General features: G+C 46.7%; 1 protein-coding gene across 2 annotated transcripts in view; it reads left to right on the plus strand.

Moving 5' to 3' along the window:
* The first annotated feature begins 259 nt into the window (after nucleotides 1–259).
* The window catches only part of LOC8027605 (spliceosome-associated protein CWC15 homolog), a 35,721-nt gene continuing 8,972 nt past the window's right edge, over nucleotides 260–27,008 (plus strand). Inside the window, exons 1-5 of one of the 2 annotated variants that reach the window (XM_029973089.4) lie at nucleotides 260–326; nucleotides 516–655; nucleotides 1,439–1,551; nucleotides 5,607–5,692; nucleotides 10,660–10,758. In XM_029973089.4, the coding sequence (XP_029828949.1) occupies nucleotides 525–655; nucleotides 1,439–1,551; nucleotides 5,607–5,692; nucleotides 10,660–10,758 (429 nt within the window). In that variant the 5' untranslated portion in view covers nucleotides 260–326; nucleotides 516–524. Of the gene's footprint in view, nucleotides 331–515; nucleotides 656–1,438; nucleotides 1,552–5,606; nucleotides 5,693–10,659; nucleotides 10,759–27,008 lie in introns of both variants that reach the window. The other variant, XM_042293856.1, reaches the window with a different exon arrangement.

Below are 27,008 nucleotides of genomic sequence, written 5' to 3' on the forward strand. Positions count from 1 at the left end.
GCCCGCTGCTACTAGCTCGTAGACACATTTTGATTTAAAACGAAACTGAAACTAACTTCTACCTTGAGATATTGTTGCCGCCTGTCGTAATGCGTAAATTTAAAATTACCCACTTATGTCTTCTAAAACAATTTTTTTTGTGTTTAAGGTTTGTCCACATTCTTACAAAAAATCTTTTTTGATTAAGAGTCAGTGTCAAGTTTGTGGTGATTTGTAGCTAGTTGTTGAAAATCATCTGGCAACTATGATACCCAAAATCAAAAGTCCGATCGTGGTAGACATCTATATTCTGTTGTTTTCGGTGGCGTAGCGTTGCAGCGGCTAGGGTCAGTAAGTCCTTATATATCTAAATTTATTTCCCGTACGAATCACGTTTGTCGCTTTGAAAAGCTTGCGGTGTCGTCAAAGGACGTAACAGTACTCGCAGTAGCGCCGCGAAGTGAGATACGAACGCCGCTTGGTCGATCTCGCGCACAGAAGTCGGCGTCGATCTCACTTGCGAAACCGTCTTTCAGGGATCCGCAATGACCACCGCTGCCAGACCCACATTCGAGCCGGCTCGGGGAGGCGGCGGGCGTAACGAGAAAGACCTGGGTGCTCTCTCGAAGCAGTATTCGAGCAGAGATCTCCCGGGCCACACCAAACTCAAATACAGGTGAGTGGGACGGACAGGCTAGAATCCGTTTCGTGCTCTGTAGAACGCTGTCAAAGCTACCAACTCGAGCGCTTAGCTTCATCTAGCATCTCATTTCAACGAAAGCTCGTGCAAATTAAACGTTGCATAAAGACCACGGTGTAAGATGCGTATAGGTATGGATACCGCGAGCGTCGCAGCCGCCACATGAGGTCCTCTTGTTATGCCTGCCAGCGGCGCCACCAGGTGACTCTTCGATTAGCGGCTAGTGGAAGCCTGTCGCGGGCCTGGTTTTCAATGCTTATGTATGGACATGCTTGTTTTTAAAGTCGTTTTTTGGGCGTGACGCATCATGTAAAACTTAGCACTAGCGCTACGCGTTGCTTATGCACAACTTCGTTGAGCCATGTATTGTGCCTCAATGACGACAAGAACTGTTTTATGAACACATTGAAGAGGAGAGACCTCTGGTGCGATATTCAAGCCAGCGTCTGTGAAGGTGAGAGCAGACGCGCCAAGGGAGAAGCACGTGCACAAGTGTCATGGCAAGAAGACATTTTCTTTCTCAGTGGCACCATCTAATTGGTGAAGGCGCTGTCGGCATAGGCTACTCAGACGTGCGCCTATGGGGCTTTATCTGGTTGATTGTGTTGCAGTGTTTACCATGCTGTGTTTCCACACCTGTATGCATCTTGCACGGTGATCAAGGCACAGGCTCGAACCAACAGCCTTGACAGCATTGCACACTATGTACGAAACGGAGGCCCTAAATTCGCTCACGTCCTCCATGTTCCGTCCAATCAGGCAACCCGGCCAGGGGACCAGCGACGAACTCAAGTCCAAGGACTTTCGCCGAGAGCTTGAGGAACGCGAGCGCATAGTCACGCACGAGCGGGACGGAAAGAAGAGTGGCCGAGGTGAGGACGCTTCCCCAACGCTGCTCCCACTGCCGGCGGTGTAGGCGGGGCATTCGGCCGGTCATTTGAAAGACATGACCTGTTGTTCTCCCTCCGTCGGTGACTTTAGTGCGACTAATTTTGCATTCGACAAAAGTAGAGCTGCATCAGACTGTCAACTTCGATGGTGCAGTTTTAAGAATGCGACGACTCCAGGCTTCCACTGTGAGTTTTACAGGCACCGTCAGGCTTGCTGTTTGTAAATGTTGATGAGCGGCCAGGACCACAACTTGTGACGTCACGGTGAGGCAAATCCCAGTCATGACGTTGCCGATGGGAGCCATGAGAGGGCGGCACCAAAATATCTCGCCTCTAATGGACCCCTTTTGAAAGCTACATGTTGATTGTTATAGAGGATTGAAACCATTGCGCAATGGCAAAATAACCCGCACCCTGTTTTGTGCAAAACCGACACTAGCAGTGAAGTTTCTACGGGTTTCCAGCTTCATCACGCTTGTCATCAACATGCAGATCAGGTGTAGCATCTCAGAAAGCCGTAGTTCATAATAGAGCTCTAAAAAAAGGGATACTTTTTTTTTTAACTTGGTGCTGGCGAATCTACCTTATGTATAGTCCAGTAAATCTTTTTGGCGCTGCGGTACATGACATGAGCAGCATACTCAGGTGAGCTTTTTTGGGGCATAAATGTTTTAAGTATGAAGCTTCATTCTTGAAGATAGGAAGAGTTTTTTAACTTTTATGTGCTGAAGTTCTGCCCTTGCATGGTCGCTTTTGTCTTATAAAAAAAAGTGCCGATATATATAAGATACCGTATGATACTGCGGAGGTGCCCATTTCGTTCAAGCGCCCACTATTAACATTTTTCAAACTTTGGAATTCTGCAAATTATTGGCAAGTCTGCTCAATTTCCCAAAATTTCGACATAATAAGTGATTTTACATTAAAAAGCATGAATAAAAGGCACTACATCATTTTCTTTGCAATAAATAGGATATATATTGTGGAATCTTACTTTAAAGGAGCTGTGCAACGATATTCAGTTGGAATGTTTTTCTCTCTACACGAGCTTACTGGCACACCTGGGACTCAAGGATACTCACACGCAACGCCATTGGCCAAGAAACTCCTTTGTTGCGGTGTAATTTCAAGGACAAAAGCGGTCATTTTCATTCAATCTCTCCTTTGCAAAATTTGATGACGTAACTCGGGGATCGCAGTACACCCAAGTGACGATATTTGAATGCGGTTCATAGATTGGACCCGAGCATTGCGTGGGCACTCGACTTGGGCTCGTGACAATTGCTAGCTCGAGAAGCATTCGGGTAGTGACGCGTGTCCAATCGCTGCAACGACGACAACAGCCGAGCCATAACAATGTCTGGAACTCAGCGCGTGTCCTGCGCTTTGCCAATCCCAGCGCATGGCCATGATCAACACTGGCGGCATATAATCGGCTCCAGATCACGTGGCCGCTTGTTCTGGCTGCGAGTTGAGGGGGTGAACGCTGCTCCTTTTTCTTTAATTTTTTTTCTGGGACCTCTATTGCGTGGGGTGAAAAACGAACGCGTGTTTCATAGGTCATTAACGTTAGGGATCCGTTTTAAGCGGTATTTGCGCAAAGTCCAAAAATTGTTGCATAGCTCCTTTAAACGTGAGTAGAAATCGAAACCGAAACTTCGGCTCTGTTTTGCAGCATTGGCCTCAGGCCACCAAAAACATGGCTATTATGTGGTAAGAGATGTCTTGTGATTTTCTATGCAACGGCGGGCGGCAATGGGGCGGGCGTGTGCCAGGTGCCAGTGTCGTCTTCACCGCGCTCCTCACCATGTTTTGGGGTCTACGACTTTCGACAATGTCTGCACAACTGCGGCATCAGTCTGCACACATAGTGTGAAAGAACCTCCGAAAGACAATAATCACAAACGGCGAGACCACGACGGCGGTTGTGACTCAGGAAACGGCGGTAACGACGGGACAGCCAGAAGCAGGGGTTTCCCCAGTAATTGAAATTAGGGGGGTGTCTAAATTTTTAGGTGGGGTTGGCAGGCCGGGGGGGGGGGCATTGAGAATAGAGGAGTTGTCGCGAATTAAGGAAGTGCCTTTAAAAAAACAACAGAAGGCTCCCAAGATGCGCGTTCCGCCAATCACGTGGACACCGTTGAGTGCCAGGCGGAAATGTTGCTGACGTCACCCGCTATGCTTGCCCGGATAAGTAAAAACAAAGAAAAGGGCGCAATGGCGACGACGTTTATCTCAATGATGCCTGTGCCAACACCATAGTCTTGACTCAGTGTTAGTTGCCCACTAGAGTAAGCTGATTTCGGCAACTTGGCGCATTGCAAAGTTTGCTGGACCGTTTAAAAACATTTAAACAGCTAGGTCATAACATTCCGCGTGTGGTCTTCTGAGGTCGTACTGAAGAGGACTGCATTGTTTTTTCAAAAACAAAAGATGAAGCTGAGTTGCACTTTAACCCCTTGCCTACTCAATGACGAAAATAATCCCTGGAGAGGGGGAGCAAGATGGATAAAGGACAAACACAAATCTTTAACACAGCTAGGGGACTGGTGCGCAGCCGAAAAAATCTGCCTGGTCCGGGTGTCGAACCAGGACCAGGTGGATTTTTCCGGTCGCGCACCAGTCACGTAATTGTCTTGGAGATTTGTGTTTGTCCTTTGCCCCTCTTGTTCCCCTTCTCCAGGGATTATTTTCGTCATTGTTGTCCAGCTTGCTTGCACCTTTGCATTTAATTGCATTAAAATATTTGCCTACTCATTTTTTTTCTTCGAGGAACGTACAGCAAAATTTTTTTTTAATTGAGCAATTTGCGATAAAATAAGACAAAAACATTTCTTCGACTTCCAGATGTGGTATCTTGTTCTAAATCGGGACTTCTAGTCCAAGTCCCACTGACGTGCAGATGCCAAAGTTGATGGAGCGCTCGCAGGATTGAAATTGTTTTTCATCACTCCTGTCGCTGCCAATCAAAAACTATCGTCTGATTCTCAAAAATCGGAAAGGCCTGAAAGATTCGTCGTTGCATAAGCCCGAGCAATGATCACTTTCAAAAAGAAGGCTTTATATCTCTTCGTGGGCTAAAGCTGACCTCCGCACAAAAGCCATGTTGTTCTAGTGCAAGCGCTTACGAGCGACTGCTTTTTTTTCATTCTTGGCTAAATTCTCATGGCATTCTCTCTCCGATCAAATGTAATCTATTAGTATATTATATTTATTAATCTACTAATCGATTATGTTATCAAATATAATCTATTAGTAGGCAAGGGGTTAAGTGCCCGATTTGACCAGACAAGTGCCTATGTCTAGAATAACGCAGTTTTCAGTGACGGTGGGTTGGGCGGTTTTCCGGTATCGTGCAGTACATTGACAAGTTCCGATGTGGAGAAGATACATTCTTTGAAAGGATGAAGGCTGTGGATATGCCAGCGAATCGAAGGAGAGTAAAAAATGCATAAATTGGTACGACATGGCTAAAATTGGTCTAGAGTGGCAATTTTTAGATTATATCTATAAAACTATAGGGAGTATTCACTGGCGGTCATAGCTGAGCTCGCTGCTGCTTTCTTACCACCGGAGAAGAGAGAGAGGGGAAAGATGCTTTTGTACGAGTTTTGAGTGGCAAGTTAATCTTCTATAATCTTCTAGAGGGAGAATAGCAACGTTTGGGGAAGCCCGAAACCTACAAAGGAGAGTCCTGGTGATAAGAGGATTTCTCCTTCCCCTCTTCTCAAGCGGTTGCCCTAGAGCTGAGGGGAAACTCTTCCCGGGCATGCGCTGTGAGCAGTTACCTCAAATATGGCGTCTAGTGACTTTCGAGGGTTCCGTTGAAAATGCCAATTTTTTAATCTTCAGTCATTACTACCAGCATGGTTTAGGTGATAGTTCCAGATTCCTGCTGCAAATATTCTCTCTGCCTAATGCATGTCAACCTATACCTAGCATTAGTACTATTCATTCATAGTGTGACAACTGTTTGTTGCGTCCGTGCTCGGGTTCACTGCACTCCCTTTTAATATTGCTCGATCTTCCACTCCCAGAGTCATCATCCTCATCGTCGTCAAAAAGGCCGAGGTTAGACCAGGTGCCAGCCTCTAATCTTGATGCAGACGACTCCATTGACGAGGTGAGTGCCATTGGTTGGTAGTAAGGGACTTTGCTTCTTTGGGATTAAGACCTCAAGGCCTGAAAAGCGAGTCTCAGAGGAAGCTTTAGTTTCGTCCTGGAAGATAAGGATTGCACGAGGTTCCTTTATCTCGAGGATCTCAAACACGCAGCCTGCGGGCATGCGGCTCGTGACTCACTGGGACGTAATCCGCAGCTCCCCGTTTCCATGTTGCTAGCGCTAGTGATGGCATAATCCATAATGATTTCATGTCGCCAAATTATTCCCACTCAAAACGTAGCTTTTATAACTAGGATTCTGTGTGTTAGGTGTTTATTTTTGTTAGATTCCGAATTCTCCGAAATTCAGAGTTTAATTTTACTTTTTTCTTATTTTTAAATAGAAATAAGTAATGCAGTGATGTGATTGCTGCGCCAATTGCGCCAAACTGCGCCAAGGAGCTCGCCCTGCTACATCCTGCTACATTTTGCCAAAATATGGGTAATCTGTGCCAAGCCAAGGGACCGATTTTGGTCGTCTTTCTAAACCGAAACTAAACTTAGTACCGTAATGGAGCACGCATGAACTAGGTGGCGCAAGCGGCCGCCCGACACAAAGTACCCTGCATCAATTGTTCATCCGGTCTTGCACGGATTTTCCCGCCATATATCGCTGCGCGCCCTCGTTGTCTCGCTTTTTTTTTTTTTTTTTTAACGATAGACGCGGGCGTGTGCGGACGCTCCGACGCTAACGTGCTGGGGTACCAGCCATGCCGTCATGTTAGGAAACGAAACCACTTTTTTTTGGTCCCTGCCTTTCCGTCACCGTGATCGTGCGACGTCGGTTGTTGCCGTCCCCACGTTCGCTGCAGATATGGCGCTTTCTAAAATGAAATTTAAGAACCGCCGCATGTTCATCAGCATTCTTGTTCTTGTTTAATTCGCTACTACAAGATTCTCTAGCTCAAAGAGTGCTTTGTCAAAGTATCGATTACTTAGGTTTCTCTCGGTTGGCTCTCTTTAAAGAGGAACCCAGGTACGTGAAAAATCTGCCTCAAAAGAAAGTTGGTGAAGAAAAGTGAGCTAAAGCAAAGAATGCAATGTTTGCACGCTGAACCCGCACAGCGCGCTTGTTTGTATCGAGTTCAGTCGTTGCGCAAAGTGCTCCAAGAACTTTTTAACCCTGGCTCGCGATGTCTTTCATCAATGTGTTCAGGTTTTTTTTTTTCTGTGTGTTTAGCTTGTAGCTTGCCTGCCCGCCTGGCAAGCGCGTGCCGCTGGACTGTTTCTTGCCGTATGTTGGACAGTTACATTTTGTATACAATTTTGGGAACCACTTGGTGACGGAGCGGAGTGGCATGGTTTCTATCAAACAGCCATCTCCGCTCGCGCGACATTTTCGCATTGCACTGCAGTAGTTACGTGTTTCATCCATTGGAGACTGCTTTCATTTATTTTATCAGTAGTCAACCTAATGCTGCGCTATTTACTACTAAGGGTGTAATTTTCGAATAAATTTTCATATGTGCACTTTGGTTCTTATTTACTTATAGCGGGTACATATATACGTATCATTTAACTGAAGCATTGCAAAATGTGTCATGTCATTGGCATTTCAGTTACATGTTGAAAAACTCCCAGGTGGTCTAACTTGACTATAATTTGTTTATTGCGGCAAGCAGAGTGTCCTTCGTTTGTCCAGCACTTCAAACGGATATTTGTATTTTTCTAAGAATATCTGCTCCAAAAGTCACTTTTGCTGCTCCGAAACACTGTTTTGGCTGCTCCAAAGGGTGCTCCAAAACGGCTTAGGCCAATCACATCACTGGTAATGTCTAAACCAAAACATACACTAAATTTATTAAGAAATCACCTGCACCGAATTCCCTGAAATGATATTGGCGCCTTTGCGATTGGCAGTACTAATTCCCCATGAGATACTTTCAAAACAATGTTACTTTAAAAAGCGTCCATACTTTGAAATAGCCAAACTCCTAGACACACAAGAGCTCCAGTTGCCTTTCTCATCCAAGGTTATCTACAGGTTCCCATCTTTCACTTTTATGAAAGCACAATGCCTCCTCCGTCTAATGTCACGTTCGTCTGGGGCGCGCACGGCACCGAGAAAATGTCGCCCCCAAGGCCACGCCACTGTGTAGGTGCACCACATGACGCTCTACCAGGCGAACGCGAAGCATCCCGCCGTGCGACGTGCTCAGTGCGGTCACTGCTAGGGCAAAACATGAACGGGTGGACGGTAAAAAATATCCGCAAGAGTGGGGCGGCGGCTCGCGCCATCTAGCGAGGAATGAAAGTAACAAATTGTCTTTCAAGTGGATGGTTCAAGTATGTACTTGTTATACTTAAAATTTGCCCACCAACGTAAAAACAAAAACACATGGACTATGAAACGGAGCGTTTACACATATGCGATTTTATTGTCGGACTGGTGACAAGCGATAGGTACACGTCCGGTGTGAAAATCAACAGAGGCCAGGCACGCAGGGGTTAAAAGAAAAACAAGAAATTTAATTAGGTGATAAAAAGCTGCGCACGGCGACAGCACGACAAAACCATCAGAACGAAATGCCGAACACGCGTTACTCCAACAACACACTCACGAACCTTGGGCAGCGGGGCCGCGAAAAAAACATAATGCGAAACAACTCACCGCTTGCGGCACAAACTGCAGCCGGGTAACAAGTTCACCAGTGCAAAGAAGATGAAAGTTTTGAAAAAGAAAAGTCCCCTCTGTGGGACCCAAAGTCCAGGGAAAAGTTCAAACGAAGTCCGAAGACTCACCGATGTCTTGAATCCGACGAACGACGAAAGCTTCACGTGCCCGGCGTAGTAAACTGGTTGCTTGGCGGCCGACGCAACGCAGCACCGCACGCACACACACGCACTTTCCGAAAAGAGAAAAACGACGCCCGTCGTCACTGCTGGAATCATAGCCAGAGCAGAGGGCTTGAGGGAAGGAAGATAGCAGTGCCGACATCACATTTTTTCCAGCTGCGGGCCGCCACGTTTCGCGAGACGAGGAAGGAAAACTGACAATGAGGCGAGAGAGAGAGAGAGAGGAGATGCTGAAGGAAGCGGAGAGCATTAACTCAAGGTCGCAGTGCGAGGACCTGCATGGTCTCCTTCCGACGGCGCAGCTGGTGCAGCAACGCACCGGTGCCGCGCGCCGCATGAAGTCCCACGCGAACGTAATGCAGCCGCACTGACACGACCAGGCGAACGTGAAGCGTCCGTCGGTGCAGCGCGGTGCGTTGCGGTGTACCCCAGACAAATGTGACATAAGAAGCACATATAGTATGGTTCAAACTGGAAACCCAAACAGTAGCTTTTGTCGTGGTCCAGAAGTTCATTGGGCCATTGTACTGAACAAACCTTGAGATAAATGGGGAAACCCCTTGTTGTCAATCGTCCAAGATAAAAAGAAATGAATTTTCAGAACGACTGACCCTGTGCTCTGGCAAAATTCATTCCTAAAAAATGACTGCATCTCCACGTCGTGAATGATGTTGATTGGGGCAAAGCTCTGGTGGTGCTGATACGCTGAGCCGCAGCATGCCGAGCTTTTCATTCATTTTCATCCATGCCAGAAAGAGAATGTGTGGTATGGAACGTGGTTATATACGCATTTGAGCATTTGACCGCAGCGCCCTCTCGTCTATAAATGTTGAGCCAATGCATGCAAAGTTTAATGCGATTATATATAAATTTGACCGCAGCGCCCTCTCCTGTATAGACGTTGAGCGGCTCCATGCAACGTTTCATCCATGACATCCCCAGCTCTTGAGTTACCACCACATCTCAGAGCCCCCTACTCGTCCTGCAGTCGTGGCCGAGTGGTTAAGGCGATGGACTAGAAATTCATTGGGGCCTCCCCGCACAGGTTTGAATCCTGTCGACTGCGCAAACATTTTTTCTTTTTTTAAGAAGACAGATGGGATGGCAATCGATGTGAGCACGGACGCCGGACAAGGCTAGACCCTAAGGAGCTTCGCCCCAAAAAATGCCACATACGAGGCAGTCCCTCAGCATGCAGTTGAGAGCTGTGCCGAACTTGCAGTGGTCGGCCACTGCCGAAGTCGCCGAACTTCGGCAGTGGTGGAAGTTCGGTGATTTCTGATGGGGGCGGGCTGAAGCGGTTGTTCAAGGCAGCTATGAGCTCCTTGTACTCCTTTTCTTCGGCTTTGCCGGTGCTAGCAGACTGCGAAGGGTAACCTTTGTGCTGGTTCGGATGGTCGACAGGAAAACCCACTTTTTCTTTTCGTCGTCTTCGAGGCCAAGTCCATTGAAGAAAGCATTCAGCCGTTCCGTATGCAGCAACCAAGCCTCCTTGTTGCCGTATTCCTCCACCTCGCCAAACGTCGCCATTTCTATAGTTTCAGAATCTGCGCTTGGATTTCGCGTAGTTTTTCTTCAGGGAGCCGCTTGATCACTTGCATCTGGGGTTGATGTCGTCCAGGCTGGTCACGTATCCATGATCCCATACTTTGTCGCCAGTTGTTATGTTTTGTATTCGAACATAGCTTTATTTAATAACAAGATAAGCGACCGACGAGGCGTCGGCTTTCATAGCTGCCGTTTGTCTACCGTCCGTTGGTTTGTTATGCGCATGGCTTGGGCCGCGCCCAAGCGGTGCGCGGTGACGCGAGATGTGATGGGCCGGTGGCGCCATCTCCTAGCAGGTTGTTTAGTCAATGCATTCCATGTCTGCTATCACTTTGCCATGCCACTTGGTTTGTTTCAGGCACTTACCCATTTTCAGTTTCGTTAGCAGACGAGTTGAAAGTGTTGTGTCGTCTTATTTCCATGCGCAAGTGACGTTCGCTAGCACACAAACCATATGTGAACAATATCTTAGCTTGTTTCATGAGAGCCAGTTAGATCTCACTTTCCTGTTGACCAAAATCAGAGCCAAGCCCTGGATCAAAGCGCATTTGCAGATCCTGAAATTGATAGTCACAATTCCCGCAGGAGGAAGACAGTGACGACAGCGAAGAGGACGACACGGCCGAGCTGATGGCTGAGCTGAACCGGATCAAGAAGGAGCGCGCACAGGAGGAGGCCAAGAGGGTAAGTAGGCAATATCCCACCAATCTGTTCCCCGCGCTGTCATTTCGTTTGTTCTTTTTGCACTCTGTGACATCAATATAGTCCGTTCACCCTTAAGCTGAAAGTGTGAAAGTGTGGTGGCAGGTTTGTGTGTTTTGTTTGTGTTCTTCTTTATACATAATAGAGTTACTAGTATTACTAGAGTCGCATGTCTCAAAGCCACTTGGAAGCATTTGCTGGAGTGCTCAAGAGTGATCCCTAGTGACATGGAGGCCTAAGCCACTTAAGAGAATGCACTGATTCTGTTTTGCCCCTTGAAATTTGCGATATGAGATGGAGCAATCACTTGGTGGAGCCTTATTTTTGGCCAATTGCATATCCTCGCCAGAACTGAAAAAAAGAAAGCAAACATGACGGGAGTCACGCGATTACAAGAAAAGCGGTTAGTATGGGCCGGCGGTGCGGTTTCAATTCTTTAATCTTTTCAACAAGTGCAAGCACTGCATGCAGACTCTATGATTACAGATAGAGGTGTGAACACCTCGATATCGTTATTCTATGCATTGAAGCTTGCAGTCCTTTCCTGTAGTGGACTAGGCCTAGTAAACTGAGTAAATCAAATCCTCACTGGTGAAGTTTATTGCACTATATTAACGAGAGTGTCTCTTCACACTGTATACTTTACATCATTTGCTGCGAAACGATTTCAGAACAGGCGCCAAGGTTTACTAAACCCATGGTGCTTCAAACTGGAAGGGAATTAGCCGATTGCACGACGGGATTTCATTGTCCTATTGGCAAAGTCAAACCTCGATGTAACAAACTTCTATGTAACAAAACCCCCGATGTAACAAAGTACATAACTCTTTCTAACCGCAAGTGTATGCACGCCATGTATTTTTGACCTCTTTGTAACAAAGTCCCGTTTGCCGAAATTTCATTATAACGAAATTGCATGGACAATTTGTCACAAACTTTTGGGTCCCGAAGGAGATTTTGGTTAGCACATCCGCTGAAATGGGCCCCCGAAAAAGCGCAAAGGGTGAAACTGTCCGAATCTGGCGAGTGTGGTGTACAGAACGGCTACTAGAGGACACTAGAGCCGCCGTCGTTTTGCCCATCGACTTTGTTCGCGCTGAGTAGTTCATTTGAGGCCTAACTAAAAGCATGCGTTTCTCGTCCTGGGCGATGGAGCCTTGAAGGCAATGTAGCCGCTCCTGACAACGTCGATTACGACGACTTTCTATACGCCGACTCTGCCGCCACTGCGACGGAGGAGGTGACCGACGAGGCGATAGCTAGCAATGTTCGTGGGAACTCGCAAGACTGGGACAACATCGAGCCTGATGAGCAAGACACCTGCGATGCCCCCAGTAACCTTGAAATGGTGGACGCGATCAATGTCTTGAGGCGGTTCGCGATACCACAGCAAGACTAAAACGCAATGCAGGTCGTCTGGCTATGCGAACGTCGTGTGATGCAAATAATAATGCCAAGAGTGGCTCAGAAAAAGGTGATGGACTACTTTCAACAGAAATAGAGGCGTCCTCGGTGAGTCTTGTTCACCTGAGAAACATTTGTGGAAACTTTCTTTAAGGTTAGCCTCGAATTTCTACGTAGCGAAATTTCAATGTAACGAAGTGAATTCAGAATTTTACCGACTTCGTTACATCGAGGTTTGACTGTATTGGATCGATGTATGTCGAGATGTTGAGCATACTTCCCGGGAAATCATAAGATCCAGAAACGTATGAATTGAAAAAATCAGGCCTACATTTATTGGGACATTCTCCTTGTCTCTAGTCGCGAATGTATCAACAATAAAATAGCAAGAACTGGAAACTTATCGATGGGGTTCTACTGTAGGAACTACGTTCTCGTTGGGCCAATCATATGTACGCCTCTTGCCACATGATCACGCTCCCGGTTTTACCCACAGGCACAGTGGGGTCAGGTGACAAAAGGAAGGCAGATGAGTGGTCCGGTTCGCGCGTTGCTCCCACCCTACTGTCAGCTTAGGGGATGAGGGAAGTATAGCCGGGATCAGGTCACCACACTCTCGGCAATGGCCTGGGTGGCAGCAAGCACTTGTTCTACTGTAGCCATTGCTTTGGCTTGGCAGACAACAAAAAGCTCTTCAGCCATCAGTAGACCTGTGGCATACATCCTAAAAGTGTGCGCACATAGCCCCATATGCTCCTCCTTGTCCCTGCAACTTGTACCACATGACACAGAAGGAAGTGAGAGAGATAGACCGGGGCCAGATGTGCACTGCACTATGCTGTGCTTCGAAAGTTGTAACGTGATTTAGAACCCTCCTCTTTTTTTCAACTCTGGGAGAAGGCACGCTTCCCCCAGGCACGGAAGCGGGCTCACATTATAGTGCTTCTGAAACATGACTCTTCCAATTACCAACCCATTGCGCTCACTAGCTGCCTGGGGAATACATATCAGATATTGATTAACAAACGGTTAAAAGAGCTGTGCAACGATTTTAACGTTGAAAGAATTGGCATCTACTTTTGACATTGTTTATCTTGTCACAAAGGACAGAAAACACACCTCCTTAATTCGAAATGTTGCGATTCTGCCGCGTAATCGCGAGACAGAAATGAGAATATTCCCCGACCTGCAGCCACGAGCGGCGTCCATGAGGACCACACGGCATGACATCAATGGGGATCTTGTAGAAAGATAGCAAGTTGCATGAATACCTGCTCGATAAAAGGTAAATTTTCTATAAATATTGTCGTTCCAACATAAATATAAATGTGCCGAAAACCTGGTATCATCGACAAAACTTTTATTTTATGGAGTTTTAGCGCTGCCATCTATCCGAGGTCAACAAATTCGTGAGCTCTATCTGCTACCGCGAAGAGCCGCCAGAAGCCGGAGGGGGACGGGAACAGAGCCGCACAGGGATGGCTGGACCACTCCTCTCACCATATTGTTCGTGCTGCACCAGCACGTGGTCACGTGGTCGCGAGCAGATGAGTTCTCGCTGCTCACTAATGGCTCTAGAGAGAGAGCTTCACCGGAACCTTGCGCGACCCCCATTGAGGTCACAGTGCACGTGACTCGAAAGATGGTGAAGGAGTTGAGAGGTGCCGAAAACCTCAATCTTTGTTCATTTTTAAAATAAAAACTAGGACATGCAGGCAAAAGCTATTTTTTGTTCTTTACTTTAGAAAGGTCGAGACACCAACTCCCAAATTATTTGAGCAAAGCACTGAATTTATTGCACAACTCCTTTGATGTACCTTTTAGAAAAAGAGACTCTCTTTGCAAATAACCAGTGTGGCTTTAGTCGCAGACGATCTGCAGTGGATCACTTAGTCCACTTGGAAACAATAATCCGCAAAGCATTCGTGCATAAACAACACTGCATCTTTGTTTTCTTTGACTTAGAAAAAGCGTACGATACCCCGTGAAGGTTGGAATGCTTAAAAACCTCTACAGCTATGGTACTCGGGGCTGAATGGTGAAGTCTATAGGAGACTTTTTGACAGATAGGACATTCCAGGTTCAGCTGGGCTCTACTTGGTCAGATCCATTTGTTTAAGAAAATGGAGCTCCTCAGGGGGGCATCCTAAGCGTCACCTTGTTTGTGGTCAAGATAAATTCTGTTGCAAGATTCCTCCCGTCTTCCATCTCGTACTCACCTTATGCAAACAATCTTCAAATATTGTGTTCCTCTTGTTGCAAGTTCACCTGTGAACGCCAGCTTCAGTTAGCTCTAAACAAACTTGGTAATTGGGCGGATGAAAATGGTTTTAGGTTTTCTCCAGAAAAACCAGCATGTGTGCCGTTTTCCTTGCGCCATGAGCTACCTTTGATTCCAGACCTCGAACTGAAAGCGCCATGCCTGTTAAAAATGAGCAGAGGTTTCTGGGTGGGACCTTTGACACAAAGCTTACTTTTATTTCCCACTTGAAGTGTCTTAAGGAAAAATGCCTTAAAAGTATGTACCTCTTGAAAGTCTTGGCTCAGAAGACTTGGGGATCAGATAAACGATATCTGCTGCACCTATACAATTCCCTTATGCGATCCCGTCTTTATTATGGTGCTATAGTGTATGGATCAGCACGACAGTCGGCTCTGAAAATGTTAGATCCGGTGCATCATCTTGGTTTACGACTCGCCACGGGTGCTTTCCATACATCCCCCATTCTGAACTTTATACGCCGAGTCCGAGTTGTCGTTAGATGAAAAACGCCAAGTACAGTATAGACCACTTACAACGTAACCGCTTATAGTGCAGGACCGGGTACAACGCGGCTTTTTCAAACTACCGGTTCGCCTCCCATAGAACTCCATGTAATTACATACCGCTTAAAATGCAGGCGCGCGAAGGGAAATACCGGTTATAGTGAGGTTTGTGGAACAGCCCGCCGACCGACCGGCCCAGCGAGCACGCTTCCCTGTGCGACACTAGATAACGGCGCTAGCCGCAAGCGGGGCAAGGAGGTTGCTCGAAGAAGAGGGGAGAAGCGAAAAGAGAGGCTTCAGTTGCCATAGCGACGGAGGGACACATGCACGTGTTGTTCACGTGCGTGCGTCCCTCCGCTGCGTTGCAAACAACCGCAACAACAGGCCAATCGCAGGTTGAGGAGAAGGGTTCACGCTGTTGCGTTCGGGAGGGTGACGACCTCAGGCGCGGAACCAAGAGTCGGGGCTGTGGCTCACTGCTAGCATGGCCCGAAGAAACAGGCCTGGAGTAGGCCTACTGAATTAGAACTTTTATATACAGTGAATATACAAGTAGCATGGTCGACTGGTTAATCGGCAGTCGGCGACTTCGGGCTCTTTGAGCCCATGCTATATAGCCCTCCGAGGGCGAGAAGGTCCGCGGAGCGAGAGAGGGGCCTTCCAGGCATTCACGTGGTGTTCGAAGTTCGGGAAGGCTGATGCAATTTCCAGGTGTTCTTTCGCCAAGGGCAGATGATGCAATCTCTCCGCGTTGTTGCCCCGCTTCGGTGGCTGATGCAAGGAGTCGACGCCCTTGCTGGAACCCAACACCGACAGACCCACACACACACACACAGGCACGCACACCCACGCCGGTGTTTTGCTTGCGAAGGCTGGCAGTCCCAGATGGTCTCGTGGCCTCCGGGAGACCTTTTTTTTTGTGTTTAGAGTCCTCCTGGAAGGCCCCCACGGGCCCGATGACTCAAGGGCCGATCTCAGGAATCTGAACGTGACTGTCTAGCGCTGTTGGTAACAGGTGAAGGCAAACTGCAGGATGGAGCTAAGGAAGCCAGTCATAACAGCGCGCGTTGCATGCCAATCACGGGCCGGCTTCTTCTATCCGCAAATATGGCATCGGTTGTGATCATCGACGTAGACGGCATGGTGGAAGCTCATCGTTCTGCGTAAAAGCACTATTTTTGACTGAATTTTCGTTGTGTGTCACTACGATAACCCAGCTTGTACTAGAAGGGAAGATCCACCTACTCATGCGGCGATGTCGTGGCGGCACTCTCAAGACGGCAGAAACGCCCGTGTCGTCGTGTTTGTTTAATTCGACTACAGTGGTGCTTTTTAAGCATTTGTGTTTTCGAACATTGCCCGGATTTCTTATTTGGAGCATTTCATGTCTGTGCTCAAGTTGAAGGTATTGCTGGCACATACCGTATAAAGGATGCGAAATTTCACGCGTTTTCATCACCGGAGAAAAGTGATTAGGGTTAGCAATCCTGAACGCTCGCAACGTCCGTCCACAACCCGTGACGCCGTTAAAAGGCTGCGCCAGGCAAAAGTCGCTCATTTCTTTCAAAATGTGTGACACACTTGAGAGAGAAGTGTACTAGTCTGGTGAAATAAAGACTTTCCTCAAACTAAGCTTTATTTTTCATCTAACATAAAATAAATTGTTTTACAAAGGTAAGTTGTTTCATGCCATGTATTTTGGCCTGAAAAATTGATGTTTTGGTTATAGCGCGTTACCGCTTATAGTGCAGATTTTTGCGATTCCCGCAACATACGTTATATGCGGTCTACACTGTATCTAAGTATGACATATGCCTACAAAATCTTAGCTTACCCTTGCCATCCAACGTATGATTTCATAAAACGTTCAGGGTTCTCTTGCCTTTTTGTAGACAAGCCCAGCATTGTGTGGCCGTTAAGCCTCCGCCTTGCAGAGGCTTAACGGCCACACATCATACATCTCTTCAGATTTCTCCCGATGGAATGTCCCTACTTTCACCAGTTGACTGTATTGCTCCCTGGGAGACACTGTCGGTTTGTTGCGGTGGTCGCTTACACGATATAATAAGCACTGTGTTATTTCAGTGGTTATCCTGCAAGATTTTCAAGAGTTGCAGACAAAGTATGCTGATTATTGTGAGTTTTATACTGACGGTGCTAAAGCTCAATCCTTCACTGGATGTGCCGTGCATTCCGACAACTTTTCTAGAACTAAGCGCCTTAATTCAATCGCCAGTATCTTTACAGCAGAGTTGTATGCAGTGTTGTTAGCAATTGACCATAATAGACTGAAGAGAACATTAAGGTTGGTTATATATGTGGACTCGCAAAGCGTGATCACTGCAATTAGTTCCCTCAAAGGCACCAAAAATATGCTTGAACAGCTTGTGCGTACCAGGATTAATCGTCCATTGCACAACGGACATAAGACAGGAGTGGAACGGCTGTGCCATTTGCGCCACTTTGCGCCAGACGCATTTGTCTGCGCCATCGTGCGCCTTGTTGCGGACGCTGCGCCGCCAGTACCTCGCGCCATTATGCACCAAATCTCAAAACGTGCGCCAAAAAAATTGTATTTTGTCTTGGTTTCGGTTTCTATCGACTCGATTGGCAACAATGAGCATGTTTACCTTGGTCGGTCTTGCAATCCTTTGTTCTGTTTATTCTCCCTGTGTATCCTGAGTCGGAAGCACACGAAAAAACTCAGAGTCAGATTCCATTTGCTACACCACCCGCGACTGGATTGTTATTATGTAATGGCTGGCAAGCTGGTGCCCATCGGCTCGTGACCCATCGGCTACGCTCGGTGCGAGCGCTTGAGAGCCGCGGGGCATCAGCAGAGAAATGCCAGGCTAGGAATGTAGTGCCAGGCTCCATTGGAATAAACCGATTAGGCAATCATCTAACATTTACATCTTATATTTAGCAGCTATTCTTACTGTAAGCGGTTAAGCAAGTCGGCCGAGGTGAAGTGGAGTCGTTAAGCGTAAGATTGCCTGAGGCTCTGTGGCCCGGGATCCGGATGTCAGCCGGTTGAAAACAATTGATGAGCAAAAAATTCCCTTTAGTACAGGAATACCTCAATAACTCGAACACGGCCATCTCGAAATAGTGGTTAAGTCGTAAAATTTCCTTGTCACGAAATGAGCTCCCATAGGCACAATGCATTTTGTCCTTGCTTATCTCGAAAGGTTTTCATGACGGACTTCGGATATCTCAAAATCTCGTCAGCGAAAATCGCAAAAAAACACAATAAACAACAAAAACAGCCACCCCCCCTTGCCCCCCAAAAAAAGAAAAAAAAAAAAATGTGTGCGGCAGGCAAACAAAAACAAACAAAAGAACTCCAAGAACTCGCATGCGCGAAAAAAAAACAACGTGAAAGCGCAAGAAAACATTTTAAAAAAATAACCGCGGGTGCAGTCCTCGGAAACGCGGAGAGAGGTACGAGTCAAAAACATCGTTTTCTTTTTTCACTGTTTTTACGATTTCTTTTTGGACAAGCTAATTGCTCGCAAGCTGGGATGCCTGGCGTTCGGTGCCCCCTTTCCCTTGAGCGTTTTGTTCCGCTCTGTCTTTCGTTTTCTTTTTGCTCCCGGGTTCTTCCGTTTCCCTTCCAGGTCCGGTTGTCATGAGTCTCGTGCTTCCCAGAGGTGTCTCATTCGTTTCAAGTGTTGCTGCGCTTTGTTGCTGGTCCGTCTTTTTTTTTCCGGGTGTTTTGATCGTCTTCAGCGCCACACGAGCAATAGTGAAGTGTTCAATTCGGTCATCGGTTGTGAATTCTCTGATGTTGTTGGCGCGTGACTCGATTGACCGTGTAGATGGCGGAGCCCAAACAGTGCAAATCACTGACGCTTGAGAGCAAAGTTGCTCTCATCGGAGAAGTTGATGTTGCCGCGATTGTTAGAAGTTTTATTTAGAACATCGCGCGATCAGAGGTAAAACAATTCCGATACTTTGCTTATTTCGAAATTTCGCTTATCTCAAATTTTTTCACAGTTTTTATGACTTCGAGTTAACGAGGTATTACTGTACTTCATCATTAGAAACTGGAACCGCATTCCCGCACGATAAATTGTGATTTGATAGAACTGAAACGCGGTCCGGTCCGAAAGTTTGCCGGCCAGCAGCTCTCACGCGAGCGGTAGATCTGCTCGGCGTACATTAACCTTGCTCCTGCTTATCGCTTCAAATATAATAACTTCGTTAATCATAGTCTGCTGCTTCGATATTGAGTTTCACAATAGGGTAAACTCGAAATTTGTTGCCCTGTTCCTCTGCGCAACTGCACGTATGTTGCTCACGGACGTCACATGGTTGGCACATATAATTACTATGTCGAGCACTTGTTAGTTGTGCGATAAGCAGTGCCTGTTTGCATTTTGCGCAGCTGAAATCCACTCAAAAAATGTCAAGGACGCTATCTTCAAAAACATATGGTATTTGCTTTTAGGTTCTCATTAAAGGGATGGTGAACCAAAATTTGGATTTCAAAGAAACAATGCTGGAGATGTAGGCGGGACGCTACAGTCCCTTCAACACTACTAGTAAGGCGATAGCTCAAATGGACGGCCGTATTTTCGGAAAAAGAAGTCGAGATTGAACCAGGCCGACGAGGCGCGTGACGTCAAGATACCTAGTTTCCTCCTCTCTTCACTTCGCTCCCTCGAGGCCGCAAGGCTGAGAAGACGCGGGGCCGTTCCTTCTCCTTCTCGGAAAAACATGACGTCAACATTCCTGTCAAATGCGCCTCTTTTTTTTAAAAATACGGTCATCCATTCGAAATGATGTTTTTGTGTTTGTAGCATCCCGTTGCACGCTTTTGCCGCATATTTTTGGGAATCCAGATTTTGGTTCAGCATTCTTTTAAAGGGACACTGACAGGATATTTATGCTCGCCATATTTTTTTTTTTTACAGCACACATGAGAGCTTAACTAGCCAGAAAACAGTTCGCGGTGTGAAATTCGTTTTCTTCCTGACCGAAAACAGCCGATCGAGAACTGGCCGTTTTGAGTCGTGCTCACGCTCTTCTTAGTGGCCACGTGCCGTTTTCTATGGTTTAGACACAACCACCAAAGATAATCAAAGTCGTAGGTCATCGAAGGCACACACACCGTGCCGTCACAAGGAGGGTGCGGGGGTGGTCGGACTGCCCCGGGTGCAGCACTCCGGGGGGTGTCGCAACGGGCCGAGAGAGGGGGGGGGGGGGGGCGGTGTTGCGGCGGGCAACGAGCAGGGGGCGTGCCGCTGATCCTAGTGACACCACTGCACACGCACAATATTAAAAATAGAAAAAAAATATGATACCCATTTTTTGTGGCTTCTAAAAGGCTGCAAATGCGCTGTTTGGGGGAAAATAAGTATCACAGCCACGTGACTTCCGCCGCCACTCTTCTCCTCTATATTTCTTCTTCCTCCCAAGATGGGCCGGAGGCCCATCTTGCTTGTTGACGATTTGCAGTTTTGCTAGCATTTTGCTGCGGTTTTCCAGCATGCTATAGATATGTTTTCTACTTGTTCGTCATCATTTGCCAAAGAAGTCTTTTAAGACTGTGTAACCATCGAGACTTGCCGTTGTGAACACGTGGAATATTTTACGAAAACACATTGCTGCAGGAAAAAGGCACAAGTCGTCGAAAGCAAGTTTCGCCGGTCTCGCGGTGGGGTCAAAGCTTCCTTGGCACTCCGAAGTGCTGCGTCTCTGTGCCTTCGCACGCTTAAATACCGATCAAGATTCATTTCGGCGTCGTGTGGATGTATTTTGCGAGTGCAATGTGCTTGAAGCGGTATGTAAAGGCACAACTCGTCAAAAGCAAGTGTGACCAGTCTCGCAGCCCGATCAAAGCTTCCTTGGCACGCCGAAGTGCTGTGCCTCTGTGCCTTCGCACGCTTGGATACCGATCAAGATTTGTTTCGACGCCGTGTGGATGTGTTTTGAGAGTACAATGTGCGTGAAGCCACATGTGCCTCTGGGCAGCATTTAACTGTTGCTCTGACTACTGTATTTGTAACTTGCGGCACTCGCAGTCCAGAAATGAGCTTGATTTAGTGTTCAGTGGCGACGGGAAGGAGGCGGCATCAGCGTCTTTTTGTTTTGTTTACCAGAGGCTTATGGCAATCAAATCAGTAGTACAAAATCTTTATTTATTTTTGTGGCTTTTCCTGCTGCGCTGGGCTTTTGTAAAAATTTCTATGTCTTCTCAACGGCAAGTCTCAATCCTTACATATGGTCTTAAAAATCTTCTTCGACGAATGACAACGAACGAGTAGAAAACATGTCATCAGCACGCTGCCGCCAGCCTCTGTAACGCTAGCAAACCGCAAATCCTCTACGAGCAAGATGGCCGTCCGGTGGCGTCACTCGCGGGAGCGGGAAGCGCGATTCAGCAATTGTCATTGAGATCAGTAATCTCGTTAATCTCGTCTTGCGTTTTCTTTTTTTTTTTTTTAACGATAGACGCGGGTGTGTGTGTACTCTCTGACTCTATAAAAGAACTTGTTGGGCTAGTTGGTGTTGACTGTATTGAACCATGGTTAAAAGCGCTAAAAAAGACGCTAGCGTGGCAGATACCAGCCATGCCGTCATGCTGGGAAACGAAACCACGTTTTTGTGCGGCGGGTGTTAGTTTGTAAGCTGAAGCACCCGCTCCTGAATGCAACGGCTGTGGGAAAACTATATTTGGTCCTTGCCTTCCAGTCACCGTGGTCACACGACATTGGGTGTTGCCGTCCCCACTTCACTGCAGATATGGCACTTTCTAAAATGAAACTGAGTACCGCAGCATGTACATCAACATTCCTGTTCTTGTTAAAATCATACGTTACTACAAAAACCCCTCTTTAACTCCAAGACTGCTGTGTCGAAGAATTGATTACCTAGGTTTCTCTCGGTGGGCTTTCTTCCAGAGGGACCCCGGTATGTGAAAAATCTGCCGCGAAAGAAAGTTGGTGAGGAGAAGTGAGCTAGGGGGGGGGGGGGGGGGGGCAAGGAAGGCAATGTCAGCATGCTGAATCCACACAGCACGCTTGTTTGTCCCGAGTTCACTCGTTGCACAACGCGCTCCAAGAACTTTTTGACCCTGGCTCGCAGTGTCTTGCATCAATGCGCTCAAGTTCTTTTTTTTTGGCAGCGGAGCTCTTAAAGACTAGTTTCTCCAGGATTGTGTCCCCCACAAAGAAATGAAGAGACCGAACTCTGTACACCTACCGCCATCTATGAGCGACGGCGGCAAGCCACATGTCTGGTTGCCGCCGTCGCTCATAGATGGCGGCAGCCTCTCCAGTCTGGCTTGCCGACTTGCAGCCAACTATTACTTTCCATTGTACAACTCAACTGATCTTCATTCTTCCCCAGAGTGCAAAGGCTGAAAGTTTTTTTTTTTTCTGTGTTTAGCTTGTACGTTGTTTGCCAGCCTGTCAAGCATGCGCCGCTGGACTGTTTTTTGTCATATGCGCGACGGTTACATTTTGCATGCAATTTTGGGAATGAGTCGGCGACTGAGCAGAGTGGCATAGTTTCGGTTTCAATCGAACAGCCGTTGTCTCCGCTCGCGCAACGAAGCACGGGCAACTGCAAGCCTGCCGAAGTTGCCCTCACGTGCATGCGAACATGATTGTACGACAAAGGCACCAGCCGGGACGCTTGCAATCTATTGTTTTATGTTTGCTTACTTTTGACGAAAATCTGGCACGTCGGGAACCAGTAAAACGGTTGCAAGCGGTTTTTCGGAATTGCTCGGCACTGTCTACAGTACTGTACACTTGTTGGATGTCTCAGCACTAAAAACACAAGCAGCAAGTTCTGTCAGAACACGTCACATCAGAACACAACTCAACACAAAGTGCCCTTCGTTTGTACAGCACTGAAAACAAAGATGTTTATTTTTTCTAAGAATATCTTCTCCAAAACCCACTTTTGCTGCTCCAAAACACTGTCTTGGCTGCTCCAAAAGCCACTTTTGCTGCTCTAAAACACTGTTTTGGTTGCTCCAAAGGCCACATTTGCTGCTCCAAAACACTATTTTGGCTGCTCGGAAAGGCGCTCCAAAATGGCGTAGGGCAGTCACATCACTGCACATTTAGGCAGATCTTGCGGATGCAGTAATAACAGTCCTGGTGGTTCAAGACCCACTCTTGCCCATCTGCCATATTGCAATCTTGTTCCTCGTTCGCCTTGTTCTTTGCATACTGTTTGCTAATTACTCCTGGTTTGCTTGTTCTGCGTCTGTTTTACTCTATACTTGGTGGACGTAGTTTAAGCTGTGCGCCATGCCAGATGTGCAACTGCAGACACCAAGGAAGCAGAGGCAACAGGTGACATCACCTACATAATTAAGTGAAACAGTCTTAAGGAAAAGGAAGATGCAATTGCTTCTAAAAATTAACCAGGAAATCAATGAAAAGCTGCAGTAGCTCTAACTTTTTACTAGCACCTCCTTGGCAAATGCACCTTTTCCTAGGTATCGTAAAATAAAGAATTTTTGCAGTGCATTTAAAAAAGTTGGTATATTACACAACTTTACTAGAAACGTTGTAGAAGGCGTCCCTGAAAATATCTTTACGAACCCTAAAAGTCCTTCGAACCCCTTGAGTTTTTTTCTTTCCTGTACAAACCCTGCCAAAACAAGACACTCAATATGCAGAGCTTAGTTACTGTGGCATGCCTCTATCAGCATAGGTTTTGTCCATCTTTGTGTTTATACTTTCAACTTCTGTGTGAGAAACACATTATAAAAAGCTCAGAGTTTTGAATCTTCTTTTAATTCAAACTTCCCTTAATTCAGACTGTTTTGCTGTTTCCGTGAGTTTCGAATTTCGGAGCCATGTGTAGTGAAGTTCAAGAGAGTTAAAGCTAAGAAATTTGTGAAAGAAAGTTAAGAAATTTGTGGCATGTACACTGCATTGCACAGTTAGCATGAACACAACTTTGGCAATTTTTCGCATTTCTTTTCAGAAGTTTGCTAGTGAGCATCCAAATTTATCACTTAGGGCAAAAACCCAACTTAGCACTACAGTAGTTTCGTTGACAGATTCTGAAAGAAAAAGGGAAAAAATTGGCGATTGCTTGTTTGTGTCGCGGAGCGTACCTTCCGCAGAAGTGCAATGTCATTCTGCTTTAAAATTGTCTTTACTGTCTTGGGAGCCACCAATGCACAGTTGACTCTACCTTTGAACACAGCTTGTCTCTGCCTTAGCCCCGTGCCCACTTCTCATGCATCGCAAGAGCAGCGCAAGATCACTTTGAGACGAGTTTGGGTGCCCGCGCTATTTCCAAAAGTAGCACACGTGCCTCATAACCCCAAAATGTGTGCTCAGCACATGCGTAGCGGCGACGAAGCTATTTTAACACATAATGTGTTTTGTCGGCCAATTTTCGGAGTTCTGTAATATTTGGCTGTAACGGCCAGCTGTAACAGCCAGACGTAGCGGCCAACTTTAACAAAACACCCCCCCCGAAAATTATTGTACCCATAGAGAACCATTTAAAAGAAAAGACTTCAGTCCCCCCAGCAGGATTTGAACTCAAGTGCTTCAGTCAATCAAGTGCTTTGCCAACTGAGCTCTCCGGCGTCGGTGGTTGGAGTAGGCGAAGTCATCCGCACAGTGGGCAAAGGCGCGGTCGCACGCTTTGCAGCCTTTCTCGTTATTTATTTATTTATTTATTTCATAATACTTTGAAGGCCCCATTACAGGGCATTACACAAGGGATGGGAAACTAAAAGTTTCAATATAGAAATAGTGATACAAACTCGTGAGCTGCGACACAAGGGATGGGAAACTGTACATTTCAATATAGAACATGGTAATTACAAACCCATGAGTAGCAATAACAAAAATACAAATAAATAAAAAAAATGAAGGGCATGTTATTAACATGCTTAGACTCAGCATCGTTTATGGAGGGATCTGAATGTTCACCCAGTAGCTTTTTAAATGTGTCCACATTGTTAGTTGTAACTATGTTATCAGGTAAGGCATTCCCTTTTAATATTGTTAAAGGGAGAACAGCATTGGCATAGAAGGTGGTGGAGGCAAATATGGGCTCTATTTTACAGCTGTTGTCTAGTGTTGGAAAAAATGAAATGGGACGTAGGAGTAAAATTTTTTTAAGCACAGGGTTCACGTGGTAGGTCTTTTAAAACGGAGTCAATCGAGATATCTTCCGCCTTAAAGCAAGCTTAGGAAGATTTGCTCGCTCTCGCAAACCAGAAACACTGGTGTAAAAAGAATAATCAGAAAAAAAAAAATCTCAGACCTCTGTTTTGCACACTTTCTAGTTCTCGTTTAAAGTAGCACCATCTAACGGCGTGCGTCAGACATGAGAGTGAATCTTTGGTAGGTGGTGGTGTTCAAACGCCCTTCTCTTCTTTAGAAGGCCTACCACACATTCTGGGCTTACCAGTCTTTGTCCCCCCCACCATGATCAAGCTTCTATATCTTTTCTTAGGTGCACCATTTTGAAAATTTTCATTGTAGAAGAATTGAGAACGTCCTAAACATTTAGGTGTAACATTTCAAACAAACCAATTGCCTCCTGTTGAGTTACGGTTATTTCAAAGCACCACATAGATGAAGGTATAGACCGTTATATTGTGAGTAGCGCTATTTTGAGAGTGAGAGAGAAAGGGGGAAAGGGCTACTGGCACTTTCCCCCTTGCTGGTTGTGTAAAAAGAGTGAAAGTCCCGGATGAGAGGCTTGGCCAGTGTTGGCTGTATGCAGTGCCCGAACTTCGTTCGCGCTTCCTTCTCTGTTTCAAACTCCAAAACTTAATTAGAGCCATGGTCTTCGATGGCGACAGTTTCGCGGTCATTGGGATACCATTGCCGGGTGATAGGGTGCACAAATAGCAACAGAAAGCTTTGAATACTGTCCGAGGACCTATGTAGCTTGCATGAAATCCGGCAAGGCGATTGCGGCTGCAATGTTTTTAAGCTCCATCGCTTTCCGCAGGACTGGAAATGATGAACCATTTATCAATTTTTGCTTGCAATGGGCCTATTTCAACGTAGCCATTTTTAGTAATCAACAAGCGATACACGACACGGGAGCCTCAGTTAACTTTTGAAAACACCCGGAGCTGCTACAGATTGTTTTGCTGTGCTGCTTTTACCTTGCATATCGGTGTTATATTTCCTTGTGGAGGAACGATGAAGATGTTCTAGGTGTACTTTTATATTTTACCGCAGAAAGCCTCAAAGTAGTCACAAATTATTTTACTATTTGATGCAATACTTTGAGTACTCACCTCCAATTTCTATCGCTGGCTCGTTCGCTGCCGCTGTTCCCCTCGTCGCCGCACTGGCGGATGCCATGACTCGAACAAAGAAACTTGCAGACTGGGCTTGAAAACGCAGATCACAACACACGAGACATACCCTGCAGCGACTATCCAGCGCTTGAAAGCGCCCAATCAATGGAAAGAACCTACCTGTGGCACTCCAAGGAGCGCTTTTGCTGGCTCTCTGGTATCATGCAGAGGTTGCAATTCAGGAAAACCGATAGAACTAACTTTTCAACAATTTCCAGCCTCACCCGGTGGCGAAAATGAGCCTTCAACTAAGTGTTGTAGATGATAAAATCGAGTCAGTCACCACTGCAAATTACCCCGCAGGGGGCACCTGTGAAAGCAGGTGTTTGGAGAGTGGCGTCTCCACGGACCCCGAGCCATGCGGGCTTGCCCGCCCACGCCTGGCTGTGCGTGGCTTTCCCGTGTCCGGGGAAAAGGGCATCCTGGTGGTTGAGTCGAGCCCGGGGTAGGTTTGGACCCTTCGGGGCCCCCCGGGTGAGACAATACACCACTTCGGCCCCCGCTTCCCGTAGACGGGTGTCCTGGCTTGGCCCGACCAGGATGATTCAGTCAGTCGCCATATCTTCTACTATCCCCTCTTATCTTTCTCCTTTCTCTACTCTTCCTTCATTCATATTCACCATCTTTGGCGGCGAGGGCTAACCTTGGGTGGCGATAGACCCCTTGTCTGGACCCACACTAGGTTATAGTGTCTTGGCAGCACTGATAGCGTAATGTCGTCAGCAAAACCCTTATTGCTATGGCGCATTAC

Source organism: Ixodes scapularis, unplaced genomic scaffold, assembly GCF_016920785.2.
Source record: "Ixodes scapularis isolate PalLabHiFi unplaced genomic scaffold, ASM1692078v2 PGA_scaffold5__190_contigs__length_132052651, whole genome shotgun sequence".
Lineage (NCBI taxonomy): Eukaryota > Metazoa > Arthropoda > Arachnida > Ixodida > Ixodidae > Ixodes > Ixodes scapularis.